Raw genomic sequence first — 20,375 nt, 5'->3', positions numbered from 1 at the left:
ATGAAACCCTGTGGTTTTTCAAAGTTAATCAGGTTGTGTTACAGATGCTAACACACATTCTCAGAAACCAGTTTGTGTACAGAATTTCCGTTACGTGTACCATTTGAGCTCGGGTGCTAGACAGGATCAGATGATGCGTAACAAATGTGTATAAAGATGTCAGAAAAGACACGAATGTGGTGACCAATGACCCGTTAGAGGAGACCACATCGTATGACTAGACCAGGATCTGGATAGTTGCTTTTAATGTAGAATCTGTTCCTCTTTCACACCCAGTACCATGACCTGAGCTAATGGTCAGTGGGTGTCTGTCTGTCTGCCTGTGAATAGTTACCTCAGTAACTGGAACTAGCTTCGCTAGATTGTAACTTGAGTTTCAAAAGAGCTTGTTTATTATTGTCCAGCAGTGGGTCCATTTTGATCAATCCTTTTCTTCTGAAGCACTCTTTCTGCCCATGAGTCTCGCTAAATACCTTGTATTAGAGAGGAACTCCGAATTTAAAACTGGACCACCGAGAAAAATAGCATTGCTGCCACTAAATAGCATTGCATTCCTAATCCTAATCATCCTCTAAAGTGAGGGAGTGACAAGAAGTAAGTTGTTACAATGACCTCTCGCTGGGATGTTTTGTAAGTGGTTCACACTCTGGTCACAGTGGATTTCTTGGAAGTTCCATTGTGTTGTGCGTGGGTATGACAGGTACCACTGTGATGGCAGCAATTACCCAATCGAAATCTCATGGAAGCCACGAGTGATTAATTGCTTTAGGTGTTGCCAGTGTTGTTTCAACCAACCGTTCTTACATGAGTATAGGGCGAATCTGGAGCCAGTCTTTTCCTTCACACGGGTTTGTTTATTCAGAGGCAGCACGGCGGCGCAGTGCTTAGCACTGCTGCCTCACGGCGCTGAGGTCCCAGGTTCGATCCCGGCTCTGGGTCACTGTCTGTGTGGAGTTTGCACATTCTCCCCGTGTCTGCGTGGGTTTCGCCCCCACAACCCAAAGATGTGCAGGGTGGGGGGATTGGCCAAAACTTTTTATTAAAACAGTAAAAAATATATACAAGGCCAAAAGGTACAGATGCTAATTTTGTGTTGGAGAAACAGGGTACCCTCCCCTCAGTACCAATGTACGGGGAGGGGGGGGGATATTCCGATTGTTAAAACAGTTCACAACACGTTTCTACAAAAAACAAATGATACAAGCACTAAACTTTGCGCTGGAGAGACCAGATACCCTCGCCTCTGAAGGGAAAGGAAGGGGGGGGGGGGGGGGGAGGGGGACAGAGGGAAAAGGAGGGTGGTGGGGAGGGAGGGAGTCAGAGTGTTGGCGAATGGGGGTCCCAATAGGGCACTGCCTGAACTATCTACAGAGGCAGAAAAACAAAAGAACCTTCAATTATGATGCGCCAGATCCCTTGGCCACGCTAAATTGCCCCTTAATTGGAAAAATGAATTGGGCACTCGAAACTTTTTTTTTAAATGTTTGTTAATTCGCACAGGCACAGACTCTTTCCCCCCCTCCCACACTGCTCTACACCAGTTGTTAATAATCCCTTAATCCTTCCCCAATTAGTATCAAATGCTCCCACTTACAAACCAAAGCAGCACTTCACTGTAACAGGATTCTAACATTAACAAGTGTTAAGGGTGGCCGATAGGCTAGCGAGTAATAGAAGGAGGTCTGTGGGCCGAGGACGGTTCTGAACTTAAAATAAGGGTTTGAAATATGTCTTGCTAAATCCCACCAGCCTAACTAAACCCTCGCCCGCTGTGAATTGGCGTGTCTATATAGAGTAAGTATCTGGTAATGTAGCATCACCCAGGGGCTGAATGGACACCTCGTAACTTTATTCTGCTTGTTGCCATGGGAACCAACCCTCTCCTGGGCTGGGATTTTCCAGTGCTGTCCGGCTGCGAGACCAGAAATTCCCGCCCAAAGTCAACGGCCCTTTGGCTGGTCTGTCAAATTATTCATCCCTGCCCCCAACGGGCGGGACTGAAAAATCAGGGCACTGATCTCCCAGCCTTGGGCCATGAAAGAATAAGCACTCCCGTTAGGTGATTCAATCCTTACCGTGCAAGCCAGTTTTACTAAATGTGAAAATTAAACAGTAGCAGAAGGTCAGTGCTGCAAATTTCACTTTGTTATAGAAAATGGAACTTTTTTCCAAAGCAGAAGTTATCCAGGAATGTCGCGTTCACAAAAAGCAAGACCAAAACCGACATGGACAAAATATGCCCCCGTGAGAGTGACTGCCAAGGCAATATTTGACCGAGTATGGCATCCAGGAGCCCAAGCGAAACTGGGATCCATGGGAATTGGGGAAAACTCTCCACTGGTTGGAGTCATACCCGGCACATGTTAGTGGCTGTTGGAGGTCAGTTATCTCAGTCCCAGGACCTCGCTGCAGGATTTCCTCAGGGTAGCATCCTCGGCCCACTTCATCTTCCGCTGCTTCACCCTCCACGATTCGGTCAGAAGTTCACTGTTGTTACTCCTCAGATATTGAAGCAGTTCATGTCCAAATGCAACACGACCTGGATAATATCCAAGTTTTTTTTTATTCGTTCATGGGATGTGGGTGTCACGGGCTATGCCTGCATTTTTTGCCCACCCCTAATTTCCCTTGAGGGGCAGTTATGAGTCAACCATATTACTGTGGAGTCACGTGTAGGCCAGACCAGGTGAGGGCAGCAGATTTCCTTCCCTAAAGGGCATTAGTGAACCAGATGGGTTTTTCCGACAATGGTTTGAAATGAAATGAAATGAAAATGAAATGAAAATCGCTTATTGTCACGAGTAGGCTTCAATGAAGTTACTGTGAAAAGCCCCTAGTCGCCACATTCCGGCGCCTGTCCGGGGAGGCTGGTCATCGTTAGACTTTTTAACTCCAGATATTTTATTGACTTTTAAATTCCATCGCCTGCCATGGTGGGATTTGAAACCGGGTGTCCAGAGCATTATCCTGGGTCTCTGGGTTACTAGTTGTGACAATATCACTACGTCACCGCCTCCTGATAGGTGGCAAGTACCATTCACGCCAAACAAGTGCCAGGCAATGACCATCTCCAACAAGAGAGAATCCAACCTTCTTCCTTGAAATCCAATAGCATTACCATCGCTGAATCCCCCCACTATCAACATCCTGGGGGTTACCATTGATGAGAAACTCCCCAAAACCTGTCTACCATCTCAAGGCACAAGTCGGGAGAGTGATGGAATACTCCACTGGATGAGTGCAGCTCCAACAACACTCCAGAGGCTCGACACCATCCAGGGCATAGCTGCACCACTTGATCTTCACTGGATCCACCTCCTTAAACATTCACTCCCTCCACCTCCAAGGTGCACTGCAGCAACTCACCAACTTTCCTTGAACAGCCCCTTTTGAACCCCTGACCTCCACCATCTCGAAGGACAAGGGCGGCAGACACATGGGGACACCCTCAGCTGCCTGTTCCTCGCCAATGCAGGCACTATCCTGACTTGGAAATATATCAGCCGTTAATTCACTGTCGCTGGGTCAAAACCCTGGAACTTCCACTCTGGGTGTACCTACACCACAGGGACTGCAACGGTTCAGGAAGGCAGCTCACCACCACCTTCCCAAGGCAACTAGGGATGGGCAATAAATGCTGACCACGATGCACAGACTGCACAAAATAATAAAAACACAGATGAGTCGTGGGATTTCTAACAAATTCCACCTACCACCTGTATCCCACAATCTACTTCAAAACATAAGTAACAGGAGCAGGAATAGTCCATATGGCCCCTCGAACCTGCTCTTTAATGATCTTTAGTATCAACTTTATTCTTGCTCCCTAACCCCCAACGTCCCTTGATTTCCTTTTAATCCATTGATATAAATATTTGTTGAGCACCTGGGTCGGAGAATTCCAAAGATTCTCACATCTGTATCTCCTTATCTCATCCCTAAGCCTTATCCTGAATCTGCAATCTCTATGTCTCTTGCTCTCCAGGGAGGGGAAAGAGCCACTCAACACCTCCCCTGTCAAACCTTCCAATAATTTTATACATTTCCACGAGATAACCTCTCATCCTCCTGAATATCTCAAAGTACTTCGAACTCCATTCCTCCTTGTCTTAAAGGCTTATCTTCCTTTTTGGTCCAGAGACCCAAATAATACTCTGTGCTCCAGGTGTAGTTGCATTGAAGCTCTATGTAATCACAGCAATGCTTCCTTGCTTTAATACTCCCAACCTGCTTGAAATCAAGGCCAACGTACCATTTGCCTTCCTCATTGTTTACTGCAATTTTGTATGCAAACTTTCTGTGATTTGTATACACAAGGTCCCATAAAGATGAACACCTGGGGAGGGATTCTCCTTTCCCATGCCAGTGGGAAAACCGACTAGAACCACTCTGGTGTCACAGCCGCTGAAAGTGCGCAATTCTCCGCACTTCGGGGGGCTAGGTGGACGGCGGAGGGATTGGCGCTGCGCCAGCCGGCGGCAAAGGGACTGCGTGAGACTGCGCATGCGCCTAAGGGCCGGTGTGACCCCGCGCATGCCCGGAACCGCCGGCGTGTTTTGGCACATGCGCGGGGGTTCTCTTCTGCGTGCCAGCCATGGCGGAGCCCGATAGGGGCTGACGCGGCACAGGCCCGCCCGCAGATCGGTGGTCCCCGATCACGGACCAGACCACCCCCGCCGACTTACCTGCCAGGTCCCGCCGTGTGGGACCATACGTAACCCACGCCGGTGGGACTGGCCAAAAACGGACGGCCGCTCAGCCCATTGGGGCCCGGGGAATGCCGGGGGGGGGGGGGGGGGGGCTGCTGCCAACAGCCCCTGACCGGAGTGGCGTGAACTTGAAAACCGGATCGGCGCCGAAGCGGCAGGATGGGATTCGCGCCGCCCCCCCGGGGATTCTCCTACCAAAAATGCTGGTTTTCTATTCTTTCCAAGCGTAATTTCACATTTACCCACATTATTGCCCATTCGTCAGCCTCGTGTCCAAACATTTAACCTGTCCGTATCCCTTTGCCAACTTCTTGTGTCTTCCTAAAACCTTCTTCCCCGCCTAGCTTTGAATCATTAGTAAATTTGGGGAAAATGCACTTGAGCCTCAGTTCAGACTATCTCCAGGATTGAGGGGGAGCGGGACATGAAGAACCAAAGACGTGATGCAGGCTTGGCAGGATATGCACCCTGCTCTTTTTTGAAGTTTTAACTGGGATTAAGGGTAACAAGAAGGTCCCTTTCGCAATTAAATAAATCTCTTAAACGTCTGTAAACCTCAAACGCAACATTAGCTGCCACCTTAGGCGTGTATTGGTTGTCTAGCTTGTCTCTCCCTGATCAGAAATAAATGTTTCTAACGCCTGGACTGACTTCAATATTGAATTTAATCAATGACAAGAATCCAGACGGGGTTAAATGTAGTTGTCAAAAGCTAAGGGTGAACTCAACCATTTCAATCTCCGAGCGGGGCCCTGTGCTCAAACTGAAAGATGTGCAGGTGAGGTGGATTGGCCATGATCAATGCGCGGGGTTTCAGGGATAGGGCAGGGAGTGGGCCTGGGTAAGGTGCTCTTTCGGAGGGTGGCTGCAGACTCGATGGGCCGAATGGCCTCTTCCTGCACTGTAAGGATTCTTTGGGTCAATTACACAACTGTAGTGCTCACAACAATTATATCTCCATTGGATGCAAGGGACCACTGATTGCAACTAGCAAGTTTAATGGCTTGGGTACCAGGTTGCCCTCCCAGTAGAGACAGCCACCAGCCTTACCGGGGCGGCAGAGTTGTCGAAGTCTTTGCCAGGATCGTGAAAGTTGAAGGAGTGCTGGAAAACAATTGCTGTGTGAGAGTTGGCACTGTGGGCCCTGGGATCTCACTGATATTGGAGCTGGGGACTTTAGGGACTCAGAGCTGTCAGATCAGCTGCTGTAGCATTCGGTGACTCATTGGGAAGGTTGATTTTAAAGATTGCAGGAGGAATTATAAGTGACCAACTCCTTGGTACTTTGCCTGGGTCACAGGGCTGGGGGCTACTTGTAAGTGTGGTAGATATGAGTGGGAGCACTGCCATTGTTGCAGAGCATTGGTTTCCCATTGGCTCTGGCTGGTCATGTGCCTCTCGTCTGATTGGCTGGGAATAGTCATGTGACTGCTCACCAATTGGTCGAGAGGCAAGTAGACCCCGCCTCCGAGGCGTCCGTTTGATGGTACATCAATAAGTATCCTTTGTATAAAGCTCTTTGAACTCTTAAATAAATAAACATAAAATAAATTTCTGAAGTAACTTCGTGGCCAAAGAGCGTAATCATTTGGGCATAATTCAATGCCATCCCCGAGGCGAGTTTGATGGCAAGTGTGTGGGTGAGGTCTCCAAATGTTGTCATGAAACTATCGACAATTGTTGTAAACTCTTATCTGGTTCACTAATGTCCTTTAGGGAAGAATCTGCCGCCCTTTTCCTGGTCCGGCCTACATGTGACTCCAGGCCCATAGCAATCTTGAAAAGCGTGAGGGGAGGCATTTTGGGAAGACTAACGAGGAAGTGGGAGTACGCAATGAATGGTAGGACGCTCGGAGGTACAGAGGACCAGAGGGACCTTGGGGTGCATGTCCATATATCCTTGAAGGCAGGACCTATACATAAGGTGGTCAAGAAGGCATATGGGATACTTTCCTTTGTTAAACTAGACACCGAATATAAGAGAAGAGGAGAAGAGAGGTTATGGTGGAGCTGTATCAAATGCCCGTTAGGCCACAGCTAGAGTACTGTGTACAGTTCTGGTCGCCACACTATAGGGAGTAGTTGATTGCACTGGAGAGGGTGTAGAGGAGATTCACCAGGATGTCACTTGGCCTGGAGCGTTGCAGCTCTGAAGAGAGGCTGGTTGGGATGGGGATGTCCTTGGAGCAGAGAGGGCTGAGGGGGGTCTGATCGAGATGTACAAAATTGCGGGGGACCTGGACAGGAAGAAACTTTTCCCCTTAAAAGAGGTCGATTACCCGGGGGTATACATTTAAGGTAAAGGGCAGGAGATTGAGAAGGGGTTTGAGAAAAAGCTTTTTCACCCTCAGTGGGAATCTGGAACTCACGGCCTGAAAGGGTGTTCGAGGCGGGAATCCTCACAACATTTAAGAAGCGTTGAGATGAGCCCTTGAAACTCCGTCGCGCACAAGGCTACGGACCAAGTACTGGAAAATGGGATTTGAATAGATCGGTGCTTGATGGCCAGTGCAGGCCCGATGGGCTGTAGGGCCTCTTTTCCCGTACCAGCCTCCCCGAACAGGTGCCGGAATGCGGCGACTAGGGGCTTTTCACAGTAACGTCATTTGAAGCCTACTCGTGACAATAAGCCATTTTCATTTTCATGTGTGTTGCAAAACTCTCTGGGTGGATTTTACCAGCCGTGCTTGCCAGCAGCACCTCCCATCCCGCCGGCGATGGTGGAGGGGGGTCAGGGTAGCGGTGGATTCAATGGGAAATCCGATTGGCAGCGACAGGACCAGAAGATCCCGTCATCGGCCAAGAAGCACACCACGAGGACGCCCTGAAACCCCCCCCCCCCACCCCACATAACACTAAAGGGTTTGTCTTTGACTGCATTCATGTTCAAACTAGTATTCTGTAAAAACATAAGAAAGAACAAGAATAGAAAGGTGGAGAAAGGAATTGCGTGTCTGCGACTCCGAAGCCATTCGTTTTCCATCGGGAGTATTGGTTGAGGCCCTGTGGCCCCAGAGTGGATAAACAGAAGTCACTGGTGACATTAAACACAGCTGCGAAAGGGTCAGAGCACACATCGTCGCCGAGGGCAATGACAATACACGGTGCTGCGCTGTGTTTGCAAAGCAGCTCGTTTAAAACTGCTCATATCCTTGAGAACTATTTCACGCCGGAGAATGAATTGGCCAAAATGCCCTTGTACCCCTCGACGATGAATCCTCCTTCAGACTAGTCAGTAAACAAGGAATGATTCCTCATCCTCGTAAAGACGAACGGCAGCATCACTTCTTGGTAACCTGTCAACAAAGACCAACGGAACTAAGTTTCCCCTCGAGTGTTTTTTTTTCTTCCTTTTGTGAGGAAAAGGTCACGATGACTGCAAAGAAAACCCGGCCCACCTTCTGGATGCTCTTTTGCAGTTCGACCACCGCTGTTCAAATGTCATTAAAGCCGTCATGTTTTGACCTCTCCTTTCGACATGTTCGTGTCGCGTCTTGACTTCACAAGACGAGTAAATCTTTTTTTTTTTAAAGTGTAGATTGTTAAAGGTTCTGAGGGTAAGTCGCAGACTAAATTTTTTTTAAAATCTGGAATTGAAAGCCACAAAGCCACAAAACCATTGTCGATTGCCATAAAAACACATCCGATGCCCCTTTAGTGAAGGAAGTCTGCCCTCCTTACCCGGTCTGGCCTACTTGTTACTCCAGGCCCCACAGCAACGTGGTTGACTCTTCGCTGCCCCTCTGAAATGGCCGAGCAATCCACTCTGCTCCAAGGCAATTAGGAATGGGCAAAGAAATGCTGCCTCAACCAGCGATGCCCATATCCCCTGAAAGAACGGATGAACCTGAAAAATCAACTCTTGCTTCTTCCTCTGCAGACACTGTGAGACCTGCGGAGTATTTCCAGCATTTTCTGGGTTTATTTCACATTTCCAGCACATGCAGCGTTTCGCTTATTTTTCTGCAAGTTATCCAGACTGTTGGAGTTTTTGCTCTTTAATAATAATAATAATAATAGTCTTCTTTATTGTCACAAGTAGGCTTACATTAACACTGCAGTGAAGTTACTGTGAAAAGCCCCCAGTCGCCTGTTCGGGTGCACGGAGGGAGAATTCCGAATGTCCAATTCACCGAACAAACCAGGCTTTCGGGAATTGTGGGTGGAAACCGGAGCACCCGGAGGAAACCCACGCAGACACTGGGAGAACGTGCAGACTCCGCACAGACAGTCACCCAATCCGGGAATCGCAACCTGGGACCCTGGGGCTGTGAAGCAACAGTGCCAGCCATTGTGCTGCCTTGCCGCCGATACTAAACAAACTGTATGTGGCCAGTGGGAACAGGTAGATGGGGTGTGAACTGAATGTTTGCCCAGGAAAGGAAGCCTGTTCTGTTGTGACTCTGAACATGATTGATTGGCTACTCTTTTTGAATTCTGCGACCTTTGTACCGGGGACTAATAGTGAGGACCTCATTGTGTTTGGAATGTCCTTCGGCAGAGTGATGTGGAAATTTACTTTCTCACAATGTGACACAGCGATTGGAGGGGGGGGGGGAAGAAGAGTTAAAAGCCTTGCGCATTATTGCTGTGGAGGGACCCGAGTGCAAAGACCTTAGGGAAGATTGATTCCGTTTTTATTGGTTTGTGCTGTCAGTTTCCTGCTGTGTTCAGCTATTATGCCACTTGCGAAATCAGCTCATTCGTTTTAACTTGGACACAAGGGATCTGACAGGATGGTGTTTGCCTAATCTTTTGGAATGAATGGAGAATGCGTTGGACCTCCCAGGTAGGCTGCAATATCTGCGCATGCCCCCCTGAGGGGCGCGTTTTATGGGTGGGTTTGGATTTGATTTATTGATGTATTGTCACGTGTACCGAGGTACAGTGAAAAGTATTGTTTGGTGTACAGTCCAGACAGATCGTTCCATACATGAAAAACATAGGGCATACATTTTTTTAAAATAAATTTAGAGTACCCAATTCATTTTTTCTAATTAAGGGGTCATTTAGTATGTTCAATTCACCTACCTTTCACATCTTTGGGTTCTGGGGGCTGTCATAATATACACCCGTATATCATAGTGCAGACACACACTGATGGACACACACACGGACCAATCAACATGTACAAACACCGCAGCCAATCACCAGTTAGAATACACACACTATAAAGGCAGAGGGCACCACGGTTCCCGCTCATTCTGGGTGCTGCCTCTCAGTGGAACAGGAACTCATCCAGCCCAGCACAGACTCTCACCACGTGCTGAGAGAATCAACTGGTTCGGACAAGGCTTGGGTCTCTAGTTTAAGTTAGCATAATTTAGACCCGCAGTCATCATGTGTTAGTTAGTTAATAAAATTGAGTTGAATCTTCCTCAGTGTTGGTAGTGTCTGTTCATCTCTCAAGCCTACACTAGCCAACACTTCAGGGGCGAAACCCACACAAACACGGGGAGAATGTGTAAACGCCACACAGACAGTGACCCAGAGCCGGGATCGAACCTGGGACCTCGGCGCAGTGAGACTGCAGTGCTAACCACTGCGCCACCGTGTTGTCCTACCATAGGGCATACATAAATATACAATGTAAATACATAGAGACAGACATTGGGTGAAGCATTTGGAGTGTGGTGCTACTCAGTAGAGAAGATGTGTGGAGAGATCAGTTCAATCCATAAGAGGGTCATTCAGGAGTCTGGTAACAGCGGGGAAGAAGCTGTTGAACCTATTAGTGGATGGTCTCAGACTTTTGTATCTCCTGCCCGATGGAAGAAGTTGGAAGAGAGAATAAGCCGGGTGGGAGGATTCTTGGATTATGCTGCCCACTTTTCCCAGGCAGCGGGAGGTACAGTCAATGGAAAAGGGCAGCACGGTGGCGCGGTGGGTTAGCACTGCTGCCTACGGCGCTGAGGACCCGGGTTCAATCCCGGCTCTGGGTCACTGTCCGTGTGGAGTTTGCACATTCTCCCCGTGTCTGCGTGGGTCACACCCCCACAACCCAAAGATGTGCAGGGTAGGTGGATTGGCCACGCTAAATTGCCCCTTAATTGGAACAAATAGAATTGGGGACTCTAAATTTATTTTTTTAAAGGGTCAATGGTTGGAAGGCGGGTTCGTCTGATGGACTGGGCTGTGTTCACGATCCTGTAGAGCTGCTGGCCTCTGACTGGCTGGAGCTCTTATGGGATGTGAGGGGTTAAGATTTTTCCCAGCCTGGGTGGGATTCTCCGGTCTCCCATCCATGTGTTTCTCGGCGGTGCACCATTCGCTGGCAGCGGGATTCAATATTCCTGCCTCTTAATGGGATTTCCCGTTGAAGCCACCTCACGCTTCCGGAAAACCCGTGGGCAGGGGTGTGCTGCCAGCGGGAAAGGAGATGGCTGGAGAATTCGACCCTTGTCTTCAGAAGACTGGCCACATGGGAGGCACTTGGGAGGCCAAAGGAGTTGGCATAAGGCTCCCACCAGCTCTCCAACCAGAGGGCAAGGCCCCTGCCTCCTGCATTAAATAATGCCCATGGTCTCTGCTCGTAAATATTCCGTATTTATGGAATAATACCTCTCCCCGCCACTCAACATACAAAGGTGCAGGATTCGGCTCATTGGAGATCTGTCCCTTTTATAGAACTGTTACCCTACCTTGAGTGGAGATGTTGGCCAAACTCCTTCCTCCCTCTTTTTAGCGGCTGGGATTTCACAGTGCCGCTGAAAGTGAATGGAGTTTTGGCTGGAATTTTTAATTCTCGCTCGCAATGGGCTCCGCCGCGGATAAGACTGGAGGATCCCGCCCTTAAAAGAGGAAATCAGCTCCACAACTGGGGGTTGGTTGGACTTGCAAAAGTTGTTGGGTTTCCATCCTTGCCGATGATGTTGTCAAGTGCGCCTAAGTGGTCGTACAATTCAGGGCTGAACTTTACCCTCATCGTTAATGGACATCTTGGTTGGATTGATGCACCTTTATCAAAACAAATTGATCTTTTTTTCCAGGGTGTCTGGGGGAGAGCTCTTTGACTTCCTAGCTCAGAAAGAGTCTCTGAGTGAAGAAGAAGCGACGGCATTTATTAAACAAATCCTCGATGGTGTGAACTACCTCCATTCCAAGAACATTGCACACTTTGATCTCAAGGTAGAGTTCTGTTTTGTCTATCTTTAGACTTTCGGGGAATATAATTTAGACTTTCAGGGAATATAATTTAACTACTTTTAGTATTTTCAGGGTGTAGCCCCATTTTTATGTTAACTCCCGCTGTCTAGACCATGGTACTTAAGTAACAACTTTGGTCTATGTTCAAATATGCTAATGATGATAAAACCAACGGATTTCATTTTTGAAGTTGTGTTGGAGGTCCTGTGCTCGTCGTCGTCTTCAGCAATCGCTCACCAACGAGTATGATTGTCCACCTCAGAAACCCTGTGCCCTTGCATGGAGCTGCAATCTCCAATCCTGGAGCTGCACTTCGATTGCACACTTGACAGGTGTGTCTTGGGAGTGCGATTGGTCCTTGGACTCCAGATCGCTGGTATTCCATTGTTTTTCCGCACCTCCTCTTGCCATCGGATGTTCCTGAAGAATTGTGTCCCTTCAATCAAGAGGTTACTCTAAGTAAGTCTCTTCTGAGAAAAGGTGGCCCAGGCATTGACGTCTATGTTGCATTTTATTTTTGAGGTACACCTTCATGGTGTCTTTGAGGCGCCTGTGGTAGCACTTCCTTGAGAGTTGAGGTTGTGCATTATCAACATCCTAAGATTACTAATAAATAAATAGAATTACCATTGACCAGAAACTGAACTGGACCAGCCATATAAATACTGTGCAGGTCAGACACTTGGAATCCTGCGGTGAGTAATTCACCTCTTAACTCCCCAAAGCCTGTCCACCAACTACAAGACACAAGTCAGGAGTGTGATGGAATCCTCGCCACTTACCTGGATGAGCGCAGCTCCAAGAACACTCAAAGCTGAACACCATGCAGGACAAAGCAGCCCACTTGATTGGCACCTCATCCGCAAATACTCACTCCCTCCACCACCGGCACATAGCAGCAGTGTATTAGATATTATGAAACTTTCCTGGGACAGGCACAATTACATAGGAAGTGCATTAGGAATTGTATTAATGGGCAGACTGTGCCATGATACTCTGCTGTCTTGTGTGTTTTATTATCACTGGGGTGGGATTCCAAGGCCGGGATTCTCCCTTCTGGGGACTAAGTCCCCACACCGGCGGGAAAACCGGCGCCAACGTCTCCGGCGTCAACGGCCCCCCCAAGGTGAGGAGTTCTCATCTTTCTAGGGGGCTAGGTGGACGGCGGAGGAGTTGACGCTGCTCCAGCTGGCGCCAAAGGGGCGCCGCAAGTTCGCGCATGCGCAGAACGGCCGACATGATTCCGCGCATGCGCGGACTGGCTGGCATTTTTCCGCGCATGTGCTGGGGGTTCTCCGGGCGATATGGCGGATCCCTACAAGGGCCCGGCGCGGAAGAAAGAAATGCCCCCACCAACAACCCGCCCGCAGATCGGTGGGTCCCGAACACGGGCCAGGCCATCGTGGGGGTCCCCCAGGGGTCAGATCCCCCTGCGCCCCCCCCCCCCCCCCCAAGGACCGCCCACGCATACTCACCTGCCAGGTCCCTCCGGTACGTGAGGTGAGTTATTCACGCCGGCGGGACTGGCCAAAAATGGATGGCCGCTCGGCCCATCGGGGCCCGGAGAATCGCCGCTGTCAACGGCCCCTGACTGGCCTGGCGGCGATCCCGCTCCCGCCCGAAAAATGGCGCCGGAGAATACAGCAGCGGGGTGGGATTCACGCCTCCCACCGGGGATTCTGTGCCCTGGAGGAGGGGGGCAGAGAATCCCGCCCCAAATTTTTCCTTACCTCCTAGTTGAATGGTTAAACTGCAGGTACTATGAAAACGATAGGCTCAGTATCACTCCATCCTTGCTCCTATAAATATTCTTCTTGTGAAATATGCTTCCAGCCAGAAAACATAATGCTTCTCGATAAGATACCTGTGCCGTACATCAAGCTGATAGACTTCGGCCTCGCTCACACTATTGAAGATGGAGTTGAGTTTAAAAACATATTTGGAACTCCTGAATTTGTTGGTAGGTATTTTAAAACTGCAACATCCGTTATTTACTGTCTAGATTGGGTGTAGTATCGGAGAAAATGCTTTGTATGTGGAAGAAAATGTTGAATAATGTGCTGTTAAATTCTGCAGAATGTTAGAAAATATCTTATTGCTCTAGATAATTGGATGAAATTAGGCATGTTCAGTCCTATTAATCACCCGTTATAGAATCATAGAATCCCTACAGTGCAGAAGGAGGCCATTTGGCCCATCGAGTCTGCACCGACCCACTGAAAGAGCATCCTACCTAGACCCACTCCCCCGCCCTATCCCCCGTACCCTAACCTGCACATCCCTGAATGCTAAGGGACAATTTAGCAGGGCCAATCCACTTAACCTGCACAGCTTTACACTTCCAACTGTGATTCAGGTGCGCTGACTGTCTATTGATGGGCCTAATAACAGGTAATCAGTGTAGCACTGTCCGATTTGTATCCACACTCTTGTCCAATTTCACCCTCTGTGTCTATAATATTGACATTGGGTGTAATAGTATTTTGATTTCCTGTCTGGTTTGTGTAACGTCGAAGGTAACCGGCATCTTGGGAGCTGCGTGCGGGACTCCGAGCGCTTTGTTGAGTATTTTCCCGAGCGTCCGATACTCCCCAGCACCCGAGACAATGCGAGAGGCTTGGGACAAGATCAGGATGAGATTGGTGAGGTAGGGAGTTCTGTTCGGACCCAACTAATCATCGTGACTGGCACTAGACACACAACAGCTTTAGCAAGGAAGTTCAGTGGACTGTGTGCGACTGCTGTTCAGGCATAGCTCCTGCACAAACTGGAAGTTGTGCTGCTACAGGTGTAAACTTTTCCACCGCAGGCCTGTGCAAATAAAATAGTCCCTTGTTGGGTGATGGAACCATCAATTTAATCTACTTACTTCAGAGCCAGCCTGTTACCCGTTGAACTCTTGATGAACTCAGGCTGGCTCTGGACACGGTTATTTATGCAGCAGTCTAGGGGGAGGAATCGTGGGCGGAGCCAAGGGTGGAGCCCTGTACAAACTCCTGAGCATTCCCAGAGCTACTCCCCCTAGTGGTCGGATAACGCTACTGCGCTACACACACACTGTGAATTACTAAGCGACATTCACCACATGGGGAACGTAGAGTTAGGGGGCAGTTTCAAAATGAGGGACTCCCGTTCAAGAAGGAGAAAATCGAGGAATTTCTTCTCCGAGAGTTGTTAGCCTTTGGAATTCTCTTCATACTGGGTCATTGAATATATTCAAGGCTGGGTTAAACAGGGTTTTGATTGACAGGCGATTCGAGGCGTATTGGGGTCGGGGGTCAAGGCAGACAGGAAAGTAGAGTTAAGGCCACTGTCGGGTCAGCGATGATCTTTTGACTGGTGGAGCAGGCCTGAGGGGCCCAACAGCCGACTCCTACTCCTAATTCTTATGTCCTAATGTTTTTGTGACCTTACTTGGGCCGCTGACACCACTCGGAATAAGAGGCAAAAGGACGGGTTTCTCTATCCTGCCACACCGTCGGGATTCTCCGTTTTTACCTGCTGGTCAATGGGGTTTCCCATTGTGGGGCAGCCCCACGCTGTCTGGAACCCCTCCCCCTCCTCCCGGGCTGCTGGCACAACGGAGCATCCCGCCGGCGGAGAATCCAGCCCACAGGCTGTGGGGAAAACGGTTCAGGAAAGGGTTGAGTGTGGGGAAAGGAAGAAAGGATAGGTGGGAGAGAATGAGGAATATAAACTGGAAGGAAAAATCAATGGGAACCAGGTGAAGAACCAGGAAAGACGAGGTTAGGAGAGAAATGAAAATGGGAAGTTTAGGCGGGAATTCTCTGTCCGTTGACTCCGGGGGGGATTCTCTGTTCGGCGGCAGTGAATGGAGTTTTGGCTCAGCAGCAAATTCTCTGTTCTCGCTCGGAGCGGGGAATCCCGGCCTAAGTTCAGTCGTTGCCAGGGGAACAACACGAGCCTTGCCTTTTTGCTGGATATGTGGAATGCTGTTCCAAATCTGTCTCTTCCTTCCGGATCGCTCTGTTGGGTGCCGCTCCCATTGGTTAGCCTTTGAAATCGTTGCATGATCCGCCTTTAATACTTCCCTTCCTGCCTGAACTTCCCTTGCCGTCGCCAGATGAAGGCTTTCCAAGAACAATTCCAGCCACTCCCAAAGCTGTTTCTGTTTCTTCCCATCCTGTCGCTTCTGGAGGAGCACCTTCCCTCTCTCTCCCGGCTTCTCCATCATATTTGCTGCCATGTCTTCGTTTTGCGTGCAAGAGTTTCTGACATGTCTGCCTCTCTTTCCCCCCCCCCCCCCCCCCCCCCCCCCTGCCCCCAATACACGCATGCGTTTTTCAACCAATGTTCGCTCTTCGCGGTGGTCAACAGGAATTCTGACCCTGCTCAACTATTTTTATGGTTCTTCCCCCTTCTCAACATGTTCATCCCACCAGCTTCTAACATTAACACTGACGTTGGCATCAGCCTGGTTTTGTGATTGTGCACAGTGACGTAGCGGTAATGTCACTTGGCTAGTAATCCAGAGGCAATGTTCTGGGGACCTGGGTTCAAATCCCACCACCGCTGCACCTGGTGGAATTTAAATTCAATTCATTAAACCTGGGATTAAGAAGTTAGCCTCAGTAACGGCGACCATGGAACTATCAATTATCAATTATCTGGTTCATAAGGGGACGATTCTGAATATCTATCAGGGAAGGAAATCAGCCGTCCTTACCCGGTCTGGCCTACCTGTGACTCCAGTCCCACAGCAACGTGGCTGACTCTTAAGGGCAGCACGGTAGCATGGTGGTTAGCACAATTGCTTCACAGCTCCAGGGCCCCAGGTTCGATTCCCGACTTGGGTCACTGTCTGTGCGGAGTTTGCACGTTCTCCCCGTGTCTGCATGGGTTTCCTCCAGGTGTTCCGGTTTCCTCCCACAGTCCAAAGATGTGTGGGTTAGGTGGATTGGTCATGCTAAATTGCCCTTGGTGTCCAAAATTGCCCTTAGTGTTGGGCCGGGTTACTGGGTTATGGAGATAGGGTGGAGGTGTGGTTTTGGGTAGGGCGCTCTTTCAAAGAGCCGGTGCAGACTCGATGGGCCGAATGGCCGCCTCCTGCACTGTAAATTCTATGAAAAATTAACTGCCCTCTGAAACGGCCGAGCGAACCATTCAGTTCAGGGTAAATTAGGCGTGGGCGACACATAATAATAATCTTTATTGTCACAAGTAGTCATACATTAACACTGCAATGAAGTCACTGTGAGTCGCCACATTCCAGCACCTGTTCGGGTACACGGAGGGAGAATTCAGAATGTCCAATTCACCTAACAGCACGTCTTTCGGGACTTCTGGCAGGAAACCGGAGCGCTCGGAGGAAACCCACGCAGACAGGGGGAGAACGTGCAGACTCCGCTCCGCACAGACTGTGACCCAAGCCGGGAATCGAAACTGGGACCCTGGCGCTGTGAAGCTACTGTGCTAACCACTGTGCTACCACGCCGCCCCTGCTAGTCTTGCCAGCGACGCCCCCATCACATGAAAGAATAAAAAAAAAATACTTTCAGAATTGCCATGTTTTTGATGGAATATGTAGTAGATATCATGAGTGAGATTCTCCGGCCTTCCCGAGGCGTGTTTGCCGGGATCATATCGGGAGTTTCCATTGAATCCACCCCATGCCGCAGGGAAACCCGTGACGAGGGCGCAGTCAGCAGGACTGGAAGATCTCTCCCCATATTTCCAATCTGAAATTGTTTGTATATATATTCCAGCTCCAGAGATCGTGAATTATGAACCTCTTGGACTTCCTGCAGATATGTGGTAAGTGAACAGAAACCTGATACAATTCTTAACACTCAACAACTTAGACCAGCAATGCTAATCTTTCTTGAACACAAAACTATTCCGAAGAAATCACCAATTTTGACATTTCTATAAAATTAACATTATAGTAATAAAGCAAACTTGATGTTTGATTAGCCGAAATATCATGACTTTCACTGTGAGATTGCTGTTAATTTCAGAATCAACGCATAAATGAGTTTGCCGAGGAGATTAGAATTTCCCTGGTCTGAGAATCAAATTGACGATGGACTCAAATCATCAAATTAATGTGTTTCAGTATGAACACTGTTTTAAATTTAAAAAACTTGGTGTCGTCTTTTTAACACAAAGGAAAGCCACGCTGATCCAAAGTATAACTATAATGTAATTTTCAAAATATCAAGGCATTTGGAATCTTTATCTATAGAGTGCAGTGATTGTTTAGCTCCTTCCTTAAGAAATTAGAAAAACATAATATATGCAAGTCTTTGTAATCTCCTCTAGGCCCACAACCCTGCCCTGGATATCTCCTCTAATTCAGGCCTGTGTATATCTCCAGTTTTAGTCACTTGACCATTTAATGACTGCGCTTACACTTGCCAACGCCCTCCGCTCTCGATTTCCCTCTCAGCACCTTGCAGCCTCTCTGTCTCACTTTCCTTCTTTAAAACACTCCTTGAGACCTATCACTTTGACCAAGCTTTTGGTCATAAGACCATAAGGCATAGGAACTGAAGTGGGCCATTCGGCCCATCGAATCTATCCCACCATTCGATGAGTTCATGACTGCTCTGATATGACAATCCTCAACTTCACTTTCCCGCCTTATCCCCATACTTTTTTTTAAAAAAAGTACCCAATTCATTTTCTCCAATTAAGGGGCAATTTAGCGTGGCCAATCCACCTACTCTGCACATCTTTGGGTTGTGGTAGGCGCAACCCACACAAACATGGGGAGAATGTGCAAACTCCACACGGACAGTGACCCAGAGCCGGGATCAAACCTGGGACCTCGGCACCGTGAGGCAGCAGTGCTAACTACTGCGCCACCGTGCTGTCTACCCCCGTAACTTTTGACTCCCTTACCGATTTAAATTCTGTGGACCTCAGCTTTGAACAAACCTAACGACCCAACTCTCTGCGGTAAAGAATTCCACAGATTCACTACCTTCTGGGAGAAGAAATTCCTGCTCTTATGTGACTGAAATGGACGACCCCTTAACTTTGAGATTTTGCCCTCTGGTTATAGACTCTCCCACAAGGGGAAACAACCACCCCCCCCCCCCCTCCCCCGCACCCACCCTGTAAATCCCCCTGAGACTCCTGTATGCCTCTACAAGGTCGCCTCTCATTCTTCTAAACTCCAATGAGCACAGGTCCAACTTACTCAACCTCTCCTCATAAGGAAACCCTTCCATACTGAGGATCAACCTAGTGAACCTTCTCTGGACTCCCTCCAATACCGGATATCCTCCAAATCTGACGTAACGTCTCTTTGTGTGACCCGGGGCCATATTCTGCTTTATAATGCTCCTCGGGATGCTTCATTATGTTGACGGTGCCACATAAATACAAGTTGTTGTAAATGTTAGAAGATGTATTTCCCACAGAATAAAGGGGTGATCACAATTTTATTTATGCTTATTAAATATTGTGCACTTTAACCTTTTAATGTTTTATTTTGCAGGAGCATTGGAGTCATTACCTACATACTGTAAGTAGGATTAATTGGAAATATTGACATTTTGTGGATATTCTCGGTCAGCGCACTCCCCCGGTTTTTAACCTGTTTGATTTTTCACCTGGGGAACAGGTTAAGTGGAGCGTCCCCTTTCCTCGGAGATACGAAACAGGAAACGCTTGCCAACATCTCCGCTATGAATTATGACTTTGATGAAGAATTCTTCAGCCACACCAGCGAACTGGCGAAGGATTTCATTAAAAAGCTTCTGGTGAAAGATACCAGGTGAGGAGCCAAACTTGGACCGGTTGGTATTCTGGACGGGATTTTCTCGTTCTGCCGAAGGTGACCCAGCCCCACGCCGCACCCCGGTGGTGGGAACCCCGGCGGGGGGGGGGGGGGGGGGGGGGGGGGAGCCGTACAAACCGACGTAGACCTCGGCAGGACTCGAAAACCCCGGCCTGTGAGCTTACGGTTACAAAGCTTTGGTTATTTTGTAATTGGTGCTGATGTGTGAAGTTGTTTAGCTTAAGATATTTCTTGATCAATCCATGGGGTTCGGAGGACTTCAGGTTGTATACACCCAGTATGTGTATTAGGATCAGGAGTGTAGGCCTCTCGGCCTCTTCGAGTCTGCTCTGCCGTTCAACATGATCACCAATGAACTGATTGGTGGCAGAGTGGCAAGCACTGTTGCCTCACTGCGTCAGAGACCCAGGTTCGGTGTCGACCTCGAGTGACTGTCTGTGTGGGGTTTACTCGCACTCCCCGTGCCTGCGTCGATTTTCTCCGGGTGCTCCGGTTTCCTCCCACAGTCCAAAGATGTGCAGGTTAGGTGGTTTGGCCATGCTAAAATTGCCCTTAGGTGGGGTTATGGGGATTGGGGGGGGGGGGGGGGGGGGGGGGGGGGGGGGGGGGGCCATTGCGCCTTGGTAGGGTGCTCTATCAGAGGGTCGATCCAGACTCGAATGCAGGGCCGAATGGCCTCCTTCCGCACTGCAGGGGTTCTATGGATTCTGAATGCGCTGCCTGAAAGGGTGGTGGAAGCAGATTCAATAGTT

The 20,375-nt window shown here is 48.9% G+C and overlaps 1 protein-coding gene across 2 annotated transcripts in view; it reads left to right on the top strand.

The window, feature by feature from the left end:
• Positions 1-20,375, top strand: part of dapk2b (death-associated protein kinase 2b) — a 172,353-nt gene that overhangs the window by 112,163 nt on the left and 39,815 nt on the right. For both annotated transcript variants that reach the window (XM_038784219.1, XM_038784218.1), the window contains exons 4-8: positions 11,699-11,837; positions 13,689-13,815; positions 17,582-17,630; positions 19,321-19,347; positions 19,447-19,599. In XM_038784219.1, coding sequence (XP_038640147.1) covers positions 11,699-11,837; positions 13,689-13,815; positions 17,582-17,630; positions 19,321-19,347; positions 19,447-19,599 — 495 coding nt within the window. The remainder of the gene's footprint in view (positions 1-11,698; positions 11,838-13,688; positions 13,816-17,581; positions 17,631-19,320; positions 19,348-19,446; positions 19,600-20,375) is intronic.

This window comes from Scyliorhinus canicula, chromosome 24, assembly GCF_902713615.1.
Source record: "Scyliorhinus canicula chromosome 24, sScyCan1.1, whole genome shotgun sequence".
NCBI lineage: Eukaryota > Metazoa > Chordata > Chondrichthyes > Carcharhiniformes > Scyliorhinidae > Scyliorhinus > Scyliorhinus canicula.
This window is presented reverse-complemented; position numbering and strand designations above follow the sequence as displayed.